This window comes from Macadamia integrifolia, chromosome 11 (assembly GCF_013358625.1).
Source record: "Macadamia integrifolia cultivar HAES 741 chromosome 11, SCU_Mint_v3, whole genome shotgun sequence".
NCBI lineage: Eukaryota > Viridiplantae > Streptophyta > Magnoliopsida > Proteales > Proteaceae > Macadamia > Macadamia integrifolia.
In genome coordinates, this window is record NC_056567.1 from 33,322,768 (window position 1) to 33,337,178 (window position 14,411).

A 14,411-nucleotide genomic window follows, 5' to 3' on the forward strand; every position below is an offset into this window, starting at 1 on the left:
GGAGAGGAGATGAAAACAAAAGCATCATAACACCACATTTCATTGAAAAAAAGGGAGCAAAGACCAAGTATCAACAAAAGGGAGTACTCAGCTACAGAAGCCCTAAGAAGAGATGATGCGGATCCGGGTTCCAAGAACAGGAATCGGATCGCTTAGGGCCCACAATAAAGTAGTAAATTCAAAATATAAGGAGTAATGGCAGTTCTGTAATTGACTGAAACTAAAGGGAGGTGGCAGTTTAGTAATTACAGGAAACCTAGAAAGGATTGGCAGACTTGTAAATAAAAGGGATCTTAAAAGGAGGAAAGGAGGTTAAAGTAACTGATGGGATATGAAGGGGATTAGAATTATAGACCAGGGGTAGTCTTGGAAGCAATTATTGGGCATGGGTAAGTAGTAAATAAAGGTGGAATGGAAGGGGTATTAATATGGAGGTAAAACAAAAGAGGGACTTTTACACAGAAGAACAAATACTAAAGGACACAAATCAAGGGGTTTGAGGGGTATAATGGGAAAAACTAAATTAAAGGGTTTTAAACCACTCACGAGTCTTTCTTCTTCTACCTTCAGCCAACGTAAGAGGTGGAAAACCAGGGAGGCTTTGGATCGAGAGAACTCCTTCAATCGGCCTTTGTTTGGCCTGGAATTTCTGGTGAATATCCTCAAGAAGAGGCTCTATCAAACCCATAAGATAGATGCTTGGAACTGCAGGCTGGAAGGACACAGGAAGAACCTGAATTAGAGCCTGGCGGTAGATTAGAGATCAGACCTGAAATCTGTCTTGTAACTCACAGCAGAGGTCACATTCAGGTATGAATTTCTAAGGTTTAAACCACCTCAGAGTGCAGATCAAACGCCCAGAATTTGGAGGGAAAAGAAGAGGAGAGGAAAGAGAGCAATCCTCAGTTGTGAGGGACTATTCCTTCGCCAGAACAGGGGAGGAGGGAAAAAGAAAGAGTAAACAAGAGAGAGTCACGGCAGCCAAAGCTTCAGCCAAGTAACCAAGTAAACATCCAATTTCAAATCAAAATTTCAAATCTAAAACTGAGTTCTTCTCTATTACATGATTAATATAAAGGAAAAATCAAACAATTAATGGAAACTACTTGAAAATGGAAACTATTCTAAAATTAGAAGCGAGCTAATTTAAAAAGGAATTAATTCTAAAACAAAAGAAAATCAAATCAAAAAAGATTTTTTTTTCCCTAAATCCATCGTGCAACTGCATCAAGAGAACTTGGAAATTTCACCTTCAAATACCAACTCTGACTAAACAGAGAATCACAACTCCCAGGAGACTACCACTCACCTAAACAGTAGTCACAACAGAAACAACTATCGAGGTTCATGAGCTCAATCAAACAATTTTTTTTTTTCTTTTCATTACTCCTAAGTTATCCCTTGTTATTAATACCCCCAATTTGAGCAATTTCATATCCTCCTTACAATCTTTATTTGATCTTGCTCTCTCTTAATACCTCATCTTTGAAGCCTTTTGGAGTGCTGTGAATCTCCTGGAGCAAGCTAAACAGCTCTGTGAATATACCCTTAAATTATTTCCTGCTATATGCTTAAGATAAGGACCCCAAGTAAGATCCCCAGATATTAATCTTGAGATATTGTGTCAAGTGAGGACAGACTTACAATCCTACATTCTTTATGGCCCACATTTGAGATGCATTTTGACATATGGTGTCTCCCTAGTATCCTATGTTGTTGATTGTTGTAGGCAACATCATCACATGTCAGCGGTGGGTCTAATCTTTTGACAACAGGTATCTTTGTGATGTGTGTCTGATTGCTTTCCATGGCATCTTCTTTCTTCTCTGAAATTTGAACAACTCCATGCCTTGTGGGGGGTGGGGGGTGGGGGGTGGGGGGAGGGTCTTTAAAGAAAAGAAGGTTAGAGGTTCTTGCAGAAATTCGACCTGTATGTTTTCCCTAGATCCCTTCAACCATAGAGAGATTGATCTTACTAGGAGACATTGTCATGGCATCAGGATCAGTTGAGATTAAATCTTTGCTTTAGCAGAGGTTGAATATTCATGGTGATCAGTGCCATTACTACATGATCTCTGGACATTTCAGCCTCTATAATATAGTTCCTATTTTAGAGCTTGGAAGGATGACTGCAAATCAAGTAAACAACCTGAAGTGCTGTTTCATGCACCAGTATATGGATCAAATTTACAAGAGGTCACCTGAAGTCGTATTAATATATAGAGTTTGATGAGCAAACATCATTGTCGAGGTATCCCTTACACTCACACGCATGCATACCTTCTTCTTTTAAGTTGCCAGCTCATGTTATTGAAATTTTGATATTGTGGGACCGAAGTTATTTTTGCTTGGGGAAGCTTCTTTCTGTTCCTTAATTGACTTCGTAAACATCGATATCTATCAGCCAGCTTTTTATAGATGATTTCCTCATCTGTTGACCAGTGCCAGAACCAGAATCAGAATCGTACATCTAATTCCATATATTACACACTTTAGATTCTCTGTTCCTACATCATCATCCATATTCCCAGATTTCTTAGAATCCGATCCTTATCATCAAATTTAGAAATCCCTAATTCTCTAAAGGGGAAAGGTTTCCCACTACGCCAATGTACCATCGCTCTCTCACATGATTTTTTTATTGTTTTCTCTCTCTCCTGCCATGACCATGTGGCCCCCATGTGAATGATGCCATTCTCTGTGGGCATGGGGGATTCCTTCCACATTGGCATTGTGGGGAATCCTCACCCATCTCTAAATTATGTAGTCTGTAGCACCCCTCCCCTGCAGAAGTCTAGAGCCTTATAAAATTATTGGAGGTTGGCAAGATGGAACTTAAATGTGGGGCACTTGCTGGTATTAGACAGAGAACAATGAAGTTTGTGTTATTGTTTATGCACAGCTACTTTCTATTGATTGGAATTTTTGGTAATTGTGATTCTCAGATATTTGCTGAAAAACCAGCTGTCCACCGAGCATTTCTGAATTTTGTTCCCAGCAAGGTAAGGAATTTTCTTAGTACTTCTCATTTTCAAGCTCTTTAATGTGAGGAAGTACTTTCATTTTTATTATCTTTTTCCTCCTCCCCTCCTACCATAGTCCCTATGGATCCTCTTGTAATTAAATTTTTGGTTTCTAGTTGTCAGAAAAGGATTTCTGGACAAAATATTGTAGAGCAGAATATCTTCATAGGACAAAAAATGCTGTTGCAGCTGCGGCGGAGGCGGCTGAAGATGAGGAGCTTGCTGTTTTCTTAAAGGATGATGACATATTGGCCAATGAAGCTCGGCAGAAGGTGCTTTTCTCATAAGACGTAATTCTGGAAAGAAGCGATTCAATTGTCCTGCATTTGTCCTTTATCCTTTACTGATCATTGACTTAGATATTCTCCTCATTTTTTCGTGGAGTTCTCATTTGCAGATCAGACGGGTTGATCCGACTCTTGACATGGAAGCTGATGAAGGGGATGATTACATGCATATTTTGGTACGTTAAATTTTGTGTTTGCATCATTACTTTGACTACCATGCCATGATCTTTATTTTACAGGTTCTCATTTTTGTCTGCATTGGCGGATGCATAATGACATTTTGGCCCAATGCTTTAAGTTTTATTACTGAGGATTCTCTTTATGTGATGGTTTCTCATCTATAGTATTCTTTTGGTGCTGGATTGCTGGTTTTGAAGTTTTTAAAGTACTTAATCTACTTACTCACTCAGCCTTATCCCAACTAAATGGGGTCGTTTACATGGATCCTATTCCTCCAGTCCATTCTATTCAAAGCTATATAAGTTCCTGTCCTAAGCTATACATGTCCTTTCTTACCACTTCTTCTATGGTTGTTTTAGGCCTACCTCTAGCGCTTTTAGCTCCTTCAATTGGAAATAAATCACTCCTTTGAACTGGAGCATTCGAAGGCCTCCGTTGTGCATTTCCATGCCACCTCAGATAGGTTTCTCACAAGTCACAACTTATCATGAATAGGGACAACACCCAGGTTTGCTCTTATTTGTTCATTCTTTATTTTATCTTTCCTAGTTTTACCACTCATCAACTGTAACATCCTCATTTCAGCTACATGAAGTTTGTTTACATGTGGCACCTAAAAAAAAGTTTGTTTGCATGTTTTTTCTACTGCCCCAACATTCAGCCCCATATGTCATTGCTGGTTGTATATTTATTCTATAAAATTTCCCTTTGAGTTTTAAGGGGATGTGTTGATTACACAACACTTTAGATGCATCCCTCCATTTCATCCACCCTATTCCAATTCTATTGGACAATATCATCCTTTATTTCTCCTTCTTTATTCATGATTGAACCTATATATCTAAAGTTATCAGTTTGCGGTAGCTCCCTATCATCAATCTTTACCACCCCTTAAAGTACTTCTCTTTTGTATTTTATTTCCTGATGCCTACCATAAACTTCAGTATCTCTCTTGTTCTATCGTCTATCTTTTCTAAATCTTCTTTTATGGCTATGATCTGCATAGTGTTTGCTGATATATTACCTTCACATCAAATGATGAACCAGTGAACTGGATTACAGGGTGAGAAAGCTCATTACCCTCCCATCTTTACTGAGATCTGCTACATTAGGCTTGAAGAAATTCGGTCAGCGTGATGATATGATTATGTTTCTTCTCTTCTTGGGGGGGTTAAGGAAGATCATGAAATACTTCCCCAGTGTTTTATTTCCTTGGCACTAAGCATGAGCTTGGCAATACCTTCTTCCTGATTCTCTTTCTTATTTCTTCTTTTCAGGCTACAATCAGCCTTGGATTGTTGTTTCATGCCTGTTTACTTGCACTCCGAACCCACAGAGTATCTCCCTCCAAAAGTGAGCTCATCATATTTTCGTCCTCCGTGTGGAAGGAGTTTTTTTATATTAGTCTTGAAGTGATCAGATCAGTGTGGGATGTCATCATTATGTCTTTTCCGGGGTTCAGGGAGTCTGATTTTGATGTCCTATACTCTTTTAGGCTACAAAATATCCTTAGGCTTTCTTTATTAGTGTAGCTCTCCTTTGCTTTTTGATTTATCAAAATAGACACAGAAAACGAAGATTCATACAATTATATAGACAACACATTTGAAGCAACTAAAGGGTTTTGGAAATGATTAATTTGTTGAGATACTAGCCTTTTCCTAATTAAATGGGGTCAGGCGGTCAGCTACATGAATCCTAATTGGCTGTTCAATTTTGTTTAAACTCATATTTATTGTCAAAAAATCTTATAACTTTCCAAAAGAAGAAATCAACAGGGGTAAACAGTGGTAACACTACTTGAATAACCTAACTGTCCTATTTTTTTGTGTAGCTAAATATTCCAAATTTTTATGCTCATTTATCCACTTATGTTTTTTTGACATGTAGGACCATGGAATTCTGCGTGATGGTATTAAGGAGACTACTGATTCAGAGTATGAGCTATACAAAAGGAGTCTCTCTCAGGACCTTAACCGGCATGCAGCAGTTGTTCTTGAAGGAAGAGCTCTAGGTGGGAGATGCTTTTGTTCTCTGTCCCAATACCATACGTCTATGCTCAACTCAACTCAGCCTTATCCCAACTCAATGGGGTGGGCTACATGGATCATTACCCTCCAATCCTTATCCAGTGTTTGGTTTAAATATTATTAATCTATTGCTGTTGCCTTTTTTTTCTTGTTTTCTGTTACCGAGGGGGGGGGGACTTACTGAACACAGATAGATTGCATTTCTTTGTTTGGGTCTGTTAGTTCATCTTCTATAAATAAACATTGGCTACTGATTTGGGCACTCGCTCAATTTCAACAAAGGGTGCTACTCCTGGTTAAAGATTTTAAAAAAGGTATTGTTCAACAATTATTACGGTCAATCAGTTTGCATTTTTATTTTTGGGGGCACCACCTCTTTTATTGGCTTTCCTTTTTCCCTCGTGGAGGTGTAGTTGGATCACTACCTTAAAGATCGTCTTGATTTCCTATTGGATTGCATATTTCATGAACATTGATCATTCTGTATTAGTAATTTAGTATGTAAAATTTTGGACCATCATTTCTCCAGTCAATGCAATTCTTTAATTGACAGTATCAATGCTTTTGTGTAGAAATGGAGTTGGGAGACACAAGGACTGTAGCTGAAGCACTTGCTAGGTCCAAACAGGGTTGGCAATTTTAACTATTTTAATTATTTTTCTCTTTTCATTTAAGAAATTTCAATCCGGTTTGCATCTTTTTATTACATTAATATATGCATTGTGGTTTCATAATTCTTCACAGCTGAGCTAGCCACCAAATCCTGTGATGAGAATACAAACCAGGGGCGGTTGGAAAGAGTATCTCGGATGACTGAGATTGAGGATCTTCAGGCACCTCGCACCCTTCCATTTGCACCTCTTTGTATAAAGGTGTGCTTCCTTGGCATGACCTACAAGCAGTTTCATCACTTATGGATATTTAATTTATGTTTTCTGAATCAGGACCCTCGAGAATACTTTGATGCCCAACAAGCTAATGCGCTTAAAGCTTTAGGAGACGCAGTAGCTGGAACAAGGCCTTCAAATTGTACCTTGAGCACAGAGGAGGCATATGGTTCTTTTAGGGAGCTCATTTCTGAGATGAGAGCAGCAGGATTGAGTGATCCTGTAGTTAAACCCGAAGTTGCACTTAAGGTAAAAACATTGATGCTCCTGGTCATTTTCCAAACTTGGCATCTATAAGTGTCCTTGATCTTCTGATCTAGGTTCTGAATGGATTGACTCATCATCTCTCAAGCACCAAGTATAATCTTGGGAAGAGCGCTCAGGAGAGTGTCCTGGATAGGCTGCCGAAAAGTACCAAAGAAGAACTTCTGCTTGTGAGTGGGCTCTATTTCTTGAATTGCAGCTAACTCCAAAGTGAATAGATTATTTTCAAAACTTGACTTGGTTGGTAAATTTTCTATTTATTAAGTTAGCGTTTCAATATGCTTATTTATTTTGATAATTCTTTCTGTGTTCAGCATTGGACATCTATTCAGGAATTGCTTAAGCATTTCTGGTCATCATATCCAATTACAACTTCATACCTTTATGATAAGGTAAGTACAAAGCATTTCTTCTCCCTTCTGAGATGCATGCTACGTTCATCATTTCAAATCTATTGTTTGATTCTGCTATGTATGTGAGCTATAAGTTCCATTTGTATTGAAAGATGTATCATCAGTTGATGGGATGAAAGATTACACCTATCTTATCTGTTACAGTTGGACCTTATTATCAATGTTTCTGTGGGGAAAAGCTTTGATAGTTATGCTTACCTGAAACATGTGTGTTTGATGCGGCATACTTTGAAATTCTTATGTCTACAAAAGAAATTCTTAGTTTGCCTTTACTCTGAATTGGAGTGCTAATCTTGATGATTTTGAGATTAGGAACATTTCTGTACAGAATGTTACCAAATGTAAAACATGCAAATTTACTCGGGGAGTCATATTGATGTTACAAATCACGAAATGGTGTATTAGGACACTGTCAAGATAAACAGCCAAAAGAATTTGTTTTGTTTATTATAAAACCAGCAGAACGGCATAACCATATCCAAGTTCCCTTTTAGAAATCCTTATCATAGAATGTTTCACGCTTTGTGCATATATTTTGATCCATGCTTGTGTTTTACCTGGGTTCTCTGCTTTTTTCCGATGCTGTTAGAATATGGCCTTCATGCTGGGTTCATTGGCTGACTTTGTTAGTACAGGTTAGCAGAATCAAGGATGCAATGTCACATATCTATCCCAAGCTTCAGGTACTATTGCAAAAACTATGGTCTCTTAGATTTGCTTCTTTTCCTGGTCAAGTGTTTCATCCTGTTCAAATGTTTCGCTAGTATGGTTTGCATGTATATCACTGGTACAAGAATTTTCATGAGACTATCGCCCATAGTGCACCTGGCTTCAGAGTCATGCTCAATGTTAGGGTTGGCAAGATAGCCGCAGTTAGATGTTTATATCAAATTTTTTGATGGTACAATGGTAACTTGTTGTGATGTCCAAAATGGATAGATTTTGGATCACTATCCCCGACCCAAAAAAAAAAAAAAAAGGAGAGCTTTGGATGGCCCGTGGAATAATTGGACAACCTCCCCTTTACTAACAAGTAGCAATCTCCAGTATCGCTGGTACTCTCTGATTTGTTCACATGTACAATTTTCCTGTTATCCTCAATCCTACTAAGCATTTTCTTTAGAAGATTCCTTCCATAAAGAACAGTCATTATCTCTATTTCCCACCTCAACATGGTAAACTTTATTTACCACTTTGGCTGCATGATGGTATCTGTTTGTATGTAATCAACATCTGATGATTAGGTTGTTGGTATGGATCTGGGGTTCCAAAACGTGGCTTGGATTGCTTATGGTCCCACCCAATCAACAATTAGCTAAAATCTAATAACCAGTGGCATTCTTATAATATACCAGAATTTTCAAGGGGTTGTTAGGTAGACTAAGTGGGGCAAAGACATAAAAGGGATTAACATTTATTGTCCAAGGACAGACTTGGAGATGGCGATTTATCATATAGAAGAATAGATCCATCGACCTATTGATTGACCGTAGATGCAAACCGATCGACTGCTATCTGAGAGAAGATAAGTAGTTCTTCTCTCATTCAAGGGCAAGGTGAGAACATGTAGCGGCTTGCCTAGATCTCATATTTCCCATGTAGTCTGTCGGTCAAACCAACGATTCTCTTCAAAGAATTGATTGCTTTGCTTGCTTGTCTATCTGGCCAGAAAGGGATATTCTTGCCTCAGAAATCCGGGATTGATCGTTCGCTTGCCTTACTCTTGTCTTGAATCGCTTCGCTTGTGGGTGTACCTCCAACTGGATCCCACCAGTTGGGGTACGGGAAGGCCTTGCCTATACTGGGAGTGCTGTCTACTCCCTACTCCCTACCTGATTAACAGCCACAAGAAAAAACAAAATAAGGATATATAGGGGAATAACAGAAGTATAGAGGGGCAAATATGGAAAGTCAGAAAATGGATTAAAACCCAAGAAATTTGGGTGAGTCTTCAACCTCTAGCCATTGCAAAAACCAGCAATAGAAGGGAGACTTGTGGTGGTAGAACTCTCTCGGGAAGGGCTCCTAAAAGCCAGAAATTGCAGGGAAAAGTCGGAATAAAGGAGCGTTATCGATTACTCATCCTCAACGGTTCAAACAGAAAGGGAAGAAGGCCTTCTGATCCCAGTTGTTGATCCCAAGAGATAGTTTCAGATCAGATCTTGCTTCAGGTGTCTCCCCCAACAAGGAAGATTGTAGGAGGGGGGTTTTGGAGTGTAAGTTGCCTAGGGTGGATGGAGTCACATCCCAAACCTCAGGCCAATTGACTATGGGTTAATGATACAGCAAAGCTTCTCCTGAATATGGTGGTACCGCCAGCAAAAAGGAACTCGAGAGATGAAATAAAGAGGAAGAACTTGGAGGAGGAGAAAATTTCAGAGGTAAGAATGGTGTGTGTGTGAGAGAGGTCACACAACCTGATTTGTACCATTCTGGGAACATAAGCCATTCAAAATCTTTTCAATCTAGATCTACCTCTTGCAGTGAGTACAATCCATATTTATAGAAGAAATTTAAGGAACATAAGCCATTCAAAAAATCTGTTAATTCCAGATCTACCTCTTGCATTGAGTACAGGTTGTATTTATAGAAGAAATTAAAGACTCCTAAGACCAAACAATCCTAATCCTTAATCAAACCTAAAACACAACTTCGGCTCTAACTTGACTCAAAACTGAAATAAAACTTGGATTCAAACTTTATCGCTACTTAGCCTCTTAAAACTAGAACAGATGATTACAAGATAAATCCAACTAATAAAAATGTAAAAAAATAAATAAACTAAAATATCCTACAAAAAAATGTGAACCCAATGTTGGGGTTTAGATTTCTTTCAAACAATAATGGGCCCATCCAATCAGTACAGGAGAGGCTGCCTTGAGTATCATATTAATGCATCAATACTTCCCTTGTGATAAAATACTCATCTCAACTAAACCCTTTTGCATCTATGTAGTTCATCTTTAATATTTAATGAAAAAGGAGAGAGAATGGAATATAGTTAGATGAAGTAAAATATCACTTTTCGGCCACTCGTTTTCTCGGCTGGAAACTACCCTCTATTCAAATCAAATAAGCTGTTTATAGTACTCACATTATGCCTCTCTGCCAATGCAATACAATGTTGGCCTTCATCTTGTGGTGTAGATGGGGGATGGGAATTTGATAGATTGGGTTCGATTAAACTAAATTGAAAAACCTAGTGGGTTGTATGGGATATGGGCAAAGCTAATTTGTGTTTATTATTGCAATGGATCAAAATCTACAAGCCCAAGATTTTTTTTTTTTTTTGGGGGGTGGGGTATGACTCCTATACAAGATTTAGTGTTATTTTATTTTCTATTTTGGGTTTTTAGGTGATTCAGGTCAACATTTAATAGATTTTAGAATTTGTTATTTCTTGAGAAAGGGGATTAGCTGAGTTGGGTAAGTTTCTGTATTTTTCTTTTTCAATTTGGTTGAGTCTATATATGTCATTATGAAATTGGTAATGGAGTTTGCTTTCATGGTGGAGAATGGGTCTCTTATCTCAGGGGTTTGATTGACAAACCTATCAAAAGAAATTGTTTGGATCACTTGTGAAATAAATCAGGAAATAACTTGGCTAAAATTCCTAATGGTGGGTGACCCAAGCGACGATGCCACTGGTAGAGACTATGCAAGGCAAAAGTAGATGCCGTTGGAACTGTGTTCTGAGAGGTCAATGCAGTAGGAGACCGATCAAGCAAATGCAACCCGTCCACCACTTTACTACTGCCAATCGTATGATCCGTTACCAGGACCTGAAAAAGACAATAGGTAAGAAAGAATGTTACTTTGCAATTAAGTTCTCTAGTAATGCTACTAATGGAAAGAAGATTAGTAGTAAACTTTGGGACATGCAAAATAGAAGACAAGGATAATAATGGACTAGGAGAGATGGAACCCTTTCCAGAGATAGGGTGCAGGCTTAGAGGAAATTGGCAGAGAATTAGCTGAGGTTGCGGAGGATGAAGCAGTGTCAAGCTTGGTCATCAGTTGGCGCAAGGTCTATAGAACTTCATTGGAGACAAAGGAATCCGTAGGGGTGTCCTTAGAAGCTTAATTCGCGACAGCATTGGACCGTCCCTATCCACAACTACGAGCGTTGGCTGGTTTACCATGTAACTTCCAGCACCTGTTCCTGGTGTGACGTTCCTTTCCACAGTAATCACACTTGACAACTTCTTCTCTGTGGGTCTAAGTAGAGTTGGCCTAGTTTGATTTCCTGAACCAGAGTAAAGAGCATAGCAATCCTGTGTAGCAGGGTAAAGCATAGAAGTACGACAATTCTCCTCAGTTTGATTAAGGGCATAGACTTGTTCCAGGGTGGGAAAGGGATCCCTACTTAGAATCTGAGCTCGAGTTTGATCATACTTGGTATTGAGACCCGCTAGGAGTACATAAACACGAATCTTATCTTCTTTGCAATAATAGCAATGTCAGCCTCACATTTAAGATTAGTATCATCATAAAAGTTCTAACTCTTGCCACATTCCTTTGAGGGTAGAATAATATTGGAAAAGAGAAAGTTCCTTCTGTTTGGTGTCATGGATACATTTGCTCAGCTCGTAACATTGGGCATCGTTGCCCACCTGGGAATAAGTGTCCTTGGCAGCCTTCCAGATCTTGGCAGTAGTACCAGTAACAGATAGTTTTGATCAATAGTGGGATCGAGGGAATTAATGAGGTAGGACATCACGAGAAAGTTGTCTGTCTCCCATTTTATCTGGGTTTTGTCAACAGTAGTAGGCTTCTTCGTAGCACCAGTAATATAGCTTGAAAAGCCACGACCACTAATAGCCCAGTAACAGGAATGAGACCACAGGTGATAGTTGTTCCCATCTAATTTGATGGAGCTAGGGAGGATGGCAGGGACAGATGAAGAGGCCCCGTCAAGATGTTGTAGTAACATCAGACATGGCTGTTGATTAGAACCAAAGGGTCTCAAACAATAGAATCAGATTCTTCAACAACTAGAGAACAGATCCCTGGTACATCATCTCACAGATCACTGGCTTAGACAGGGGTTTAGGATTTCATTGCTCTGATACCATGTTGAATTGGGAGCTTATGACTCACATCTTTATTTATAATAGAGAGAGGAATATTCTACAGAATGTTACAAGAATATTCTAGAGAATATTACAAGACCATAGACCATAACCCGTAACCCGAATGGACTTGAGGACCTATTTGCTAGAACTCTAGAATACCCATAAACCCATTATTACAACACACACACACACACACACACACACACACACATATATATATTATCTGGGCTGTGCTCTGTTCTGGGTGTGTGAGTTCCATTCCCATTCAAATTGGGAACTATTTGACCTGAGCATGGAAGTCTTACTTGAGGGTGTTTCTAGCTGACAAATCCAGGCTGAGATATTGAGGCATCTATGCAATCCAAGCTGCGGTTCAGTTCTGGTTCTAAGATTTGAGAATTTTTATTAATTTTTAAGCTGTTGTGTTCTTAATGGTCCATTTATTGATAGTTGGGTCAAAATAACCTGAAACCTAGACCCTTTGCCACTTAGCCAAGTCCTTTTCGAACTGAAATTCGATGTAGCTGATGTGGCAACTATCAAGCTGTCTGGTGGGACTTGCCAGTACCTTTAACCCTCTCCCAGAATGAGCCATGGTTAATGTTAGTGTTCTTTCAATGCTACCATGATTCTGCTGTATAATTGTGCCCAACTCGACTAAGCCACGTCCAAACCAAATGGGTCAGCTACGCTTTTCCTACTTCGCCATTCAACTCGATTTGAGGCAGAAAAAGTAAATGTTAAGGACTGTAAAAGCTTTGGATATGGGTTTTTATGATTCCAGCTGCCAAACTGACATGTTCTCCCCTTTGCCTGGCTTGGAACCAGCAATACAAAAGTTATATCAGGGGCTTTACACTGGGTAGTAGTGCTATTGGTGAATATTAAAATCTATAGGCTCTATAATTATGATACTTTTCTAACTGGAAGTAAGTTCAGTGAGAACAGCTTCATTTGCAGCTCTTATGACGTTTATCATTTAGAAAATTTTCTGGCAGGTTCCTCCAATCATTTCATAAGAAGTTGCGAGGGATTTTTTCATGTGAATCAACAGTGTGGAATCTTGATTTTTACTAATTTTTTATTTGTTTGATGTAATACCCAGGAGATCAAAGAATCCGTGCAGTCGGATTACCGACATCAAGTATCTCTTCTTGTTCAACCCATGCTCCAGGTTAGTAATTTTTGTGTTGCTCTTTTATGATCTGAAGTTCTAGGAGGGATCCAGATACATTGACATAGGCTTCCAAACAAATAGTTGATCCTTTGACTTCTCCGTAGAATAGATGGGAACTATGAGGTTGAGGGAAAAAATAGATAAATAAAATATTCCGGTGGGTTGTTAGAGTATGCTTTGCTAATGTTAAATTAAACTTATCTCTCTTCTATTAGGGCAAACAAAAATCAGGGAAGGGTATTCCTTATCTCACTTAATGGAAGCTATATCATGGCGAAACTTGTTTTCATAGTTGTCAAGGTGTCACCTACGCGGGCACCTTGGAGTCTAAGCACCTTGATGACTAGGGTCACCTCGGTTGCCTAGGTGGGTGTCCTGTCGGTGTCGCCTTGGGTTCAAGCCCCCCTCCAATGCCTAGGGTCACTTGGACACTGTGACAACTATGCTTGTTTTTATATTTCACCATATAAATCATTTTTGCATTCATAAAAAGTGTGACCCAGTGCAGGAGACCCTGTAGTAGGGGCAGATCTTTTTTCATTCATCTTTCCTTAAAATACATTTTTGTTCTCTAGTTTTGGTGTTCAAAGCAAGGTTTTAAAACTTGGGATCGGATGGATTTACACTTGTGAAAGATTTTTTTAACCTTTTTATGCTTAGATCGTACCAGTGGATTTGTATCGGATAGGTCAAAACTCCGGATCGGTCTTGATTGATACAGATTCGATCTGGGCGATTCTGACCAATCCGATCAGATTTTTGAAACCATGGTTCAGAGTGATCTTTATGTTTAGTTAGAAAATTTAGTAAGGAACATCCTATTGTGAAAGGATCCCTCTACTACAGGGTCTGTGAGAGGCAAATGTACGCATCCTTACCTTGTACTTCGCAGGAGAGGCTATTTACAAGTTAGAAAATGCACTTTACTTTGATTATTCTTCGTTAAATTTGGAGATTGATGTAGTTTTTGTGTACGAAGCCATTTTCTCCCTTCTACTTATTTTAGAAATTTTACATCCCAAGCTCCATTTTACTGTTCTTTTCTTTCTTTGTTTCTCTCTTCTTTTTTTTTTTG

General features: G+C 38.9%; 1 protein-coding gene across 2 annotated transcripts in view; it reads left to right on the forward strand.

The window, feature by feature from the left end:
• The window catches only part of LOC122093837 (general transcription and DNA repair factor IIH subunit TFB1-1-like), a 23,091-nt gene that overhangs the window by 8,019 nt on the left and 661 nt on the right, over nucleotides 1-14,411 (forward strand). The window contains exons 9-19 of one of the 2 annotated variants that reach the window (XM_042664365.1): nucleotides 2,946-3,002; nucleotides 3,140-3,295; nucleotides 3,421-3,486; nucleotides 5,381-5,504; nucleotides 6,093-6,149; nucleotides 6,265-6,392; nucleotides 6,465-6,656; nucleotides 6,728-6,841; nucleotides 6,986-7,063; nucleotides 7,715-7,767; nucleotides 13,265-13,333. In XM_042664365.1, the coding sequence (XP_042520299.1) occupies nucleotides 2,946-3,002; nucleotides 3,140-3,295; nucleotides 3,421-3,486; nucleotides 5,381-5,504; nucleotides 6,093-6,149; nucleotides 6,265-6,392; nucleotides 6,465-6,656; nucleotides 6,728-6,841; nucleotides 6,986-7,063; nucleotides 7,715-7,767; nucleotides 13,265-13,333 (1,094 nt within the window). The remainder of the gene's footprint in view (nucleotides 1-2,945; nucleotides 3,003-3,139; nucleotides 3,296-3,420; nucleotides 3,487-5,380; nucleotides 5,505-6,092; nucleotides 6,150-6,264; nucleotides 6,393-6,464; nucleotides 6,657-6,727; nucleotides 6,842-6,985; nucleotides 7,064-7,714; nucleotides 7,768-13,264; nucleotides 13,334-14,411) is intronic. The other variant, XM_042664364.1, reaches the window with a different exon arrangement.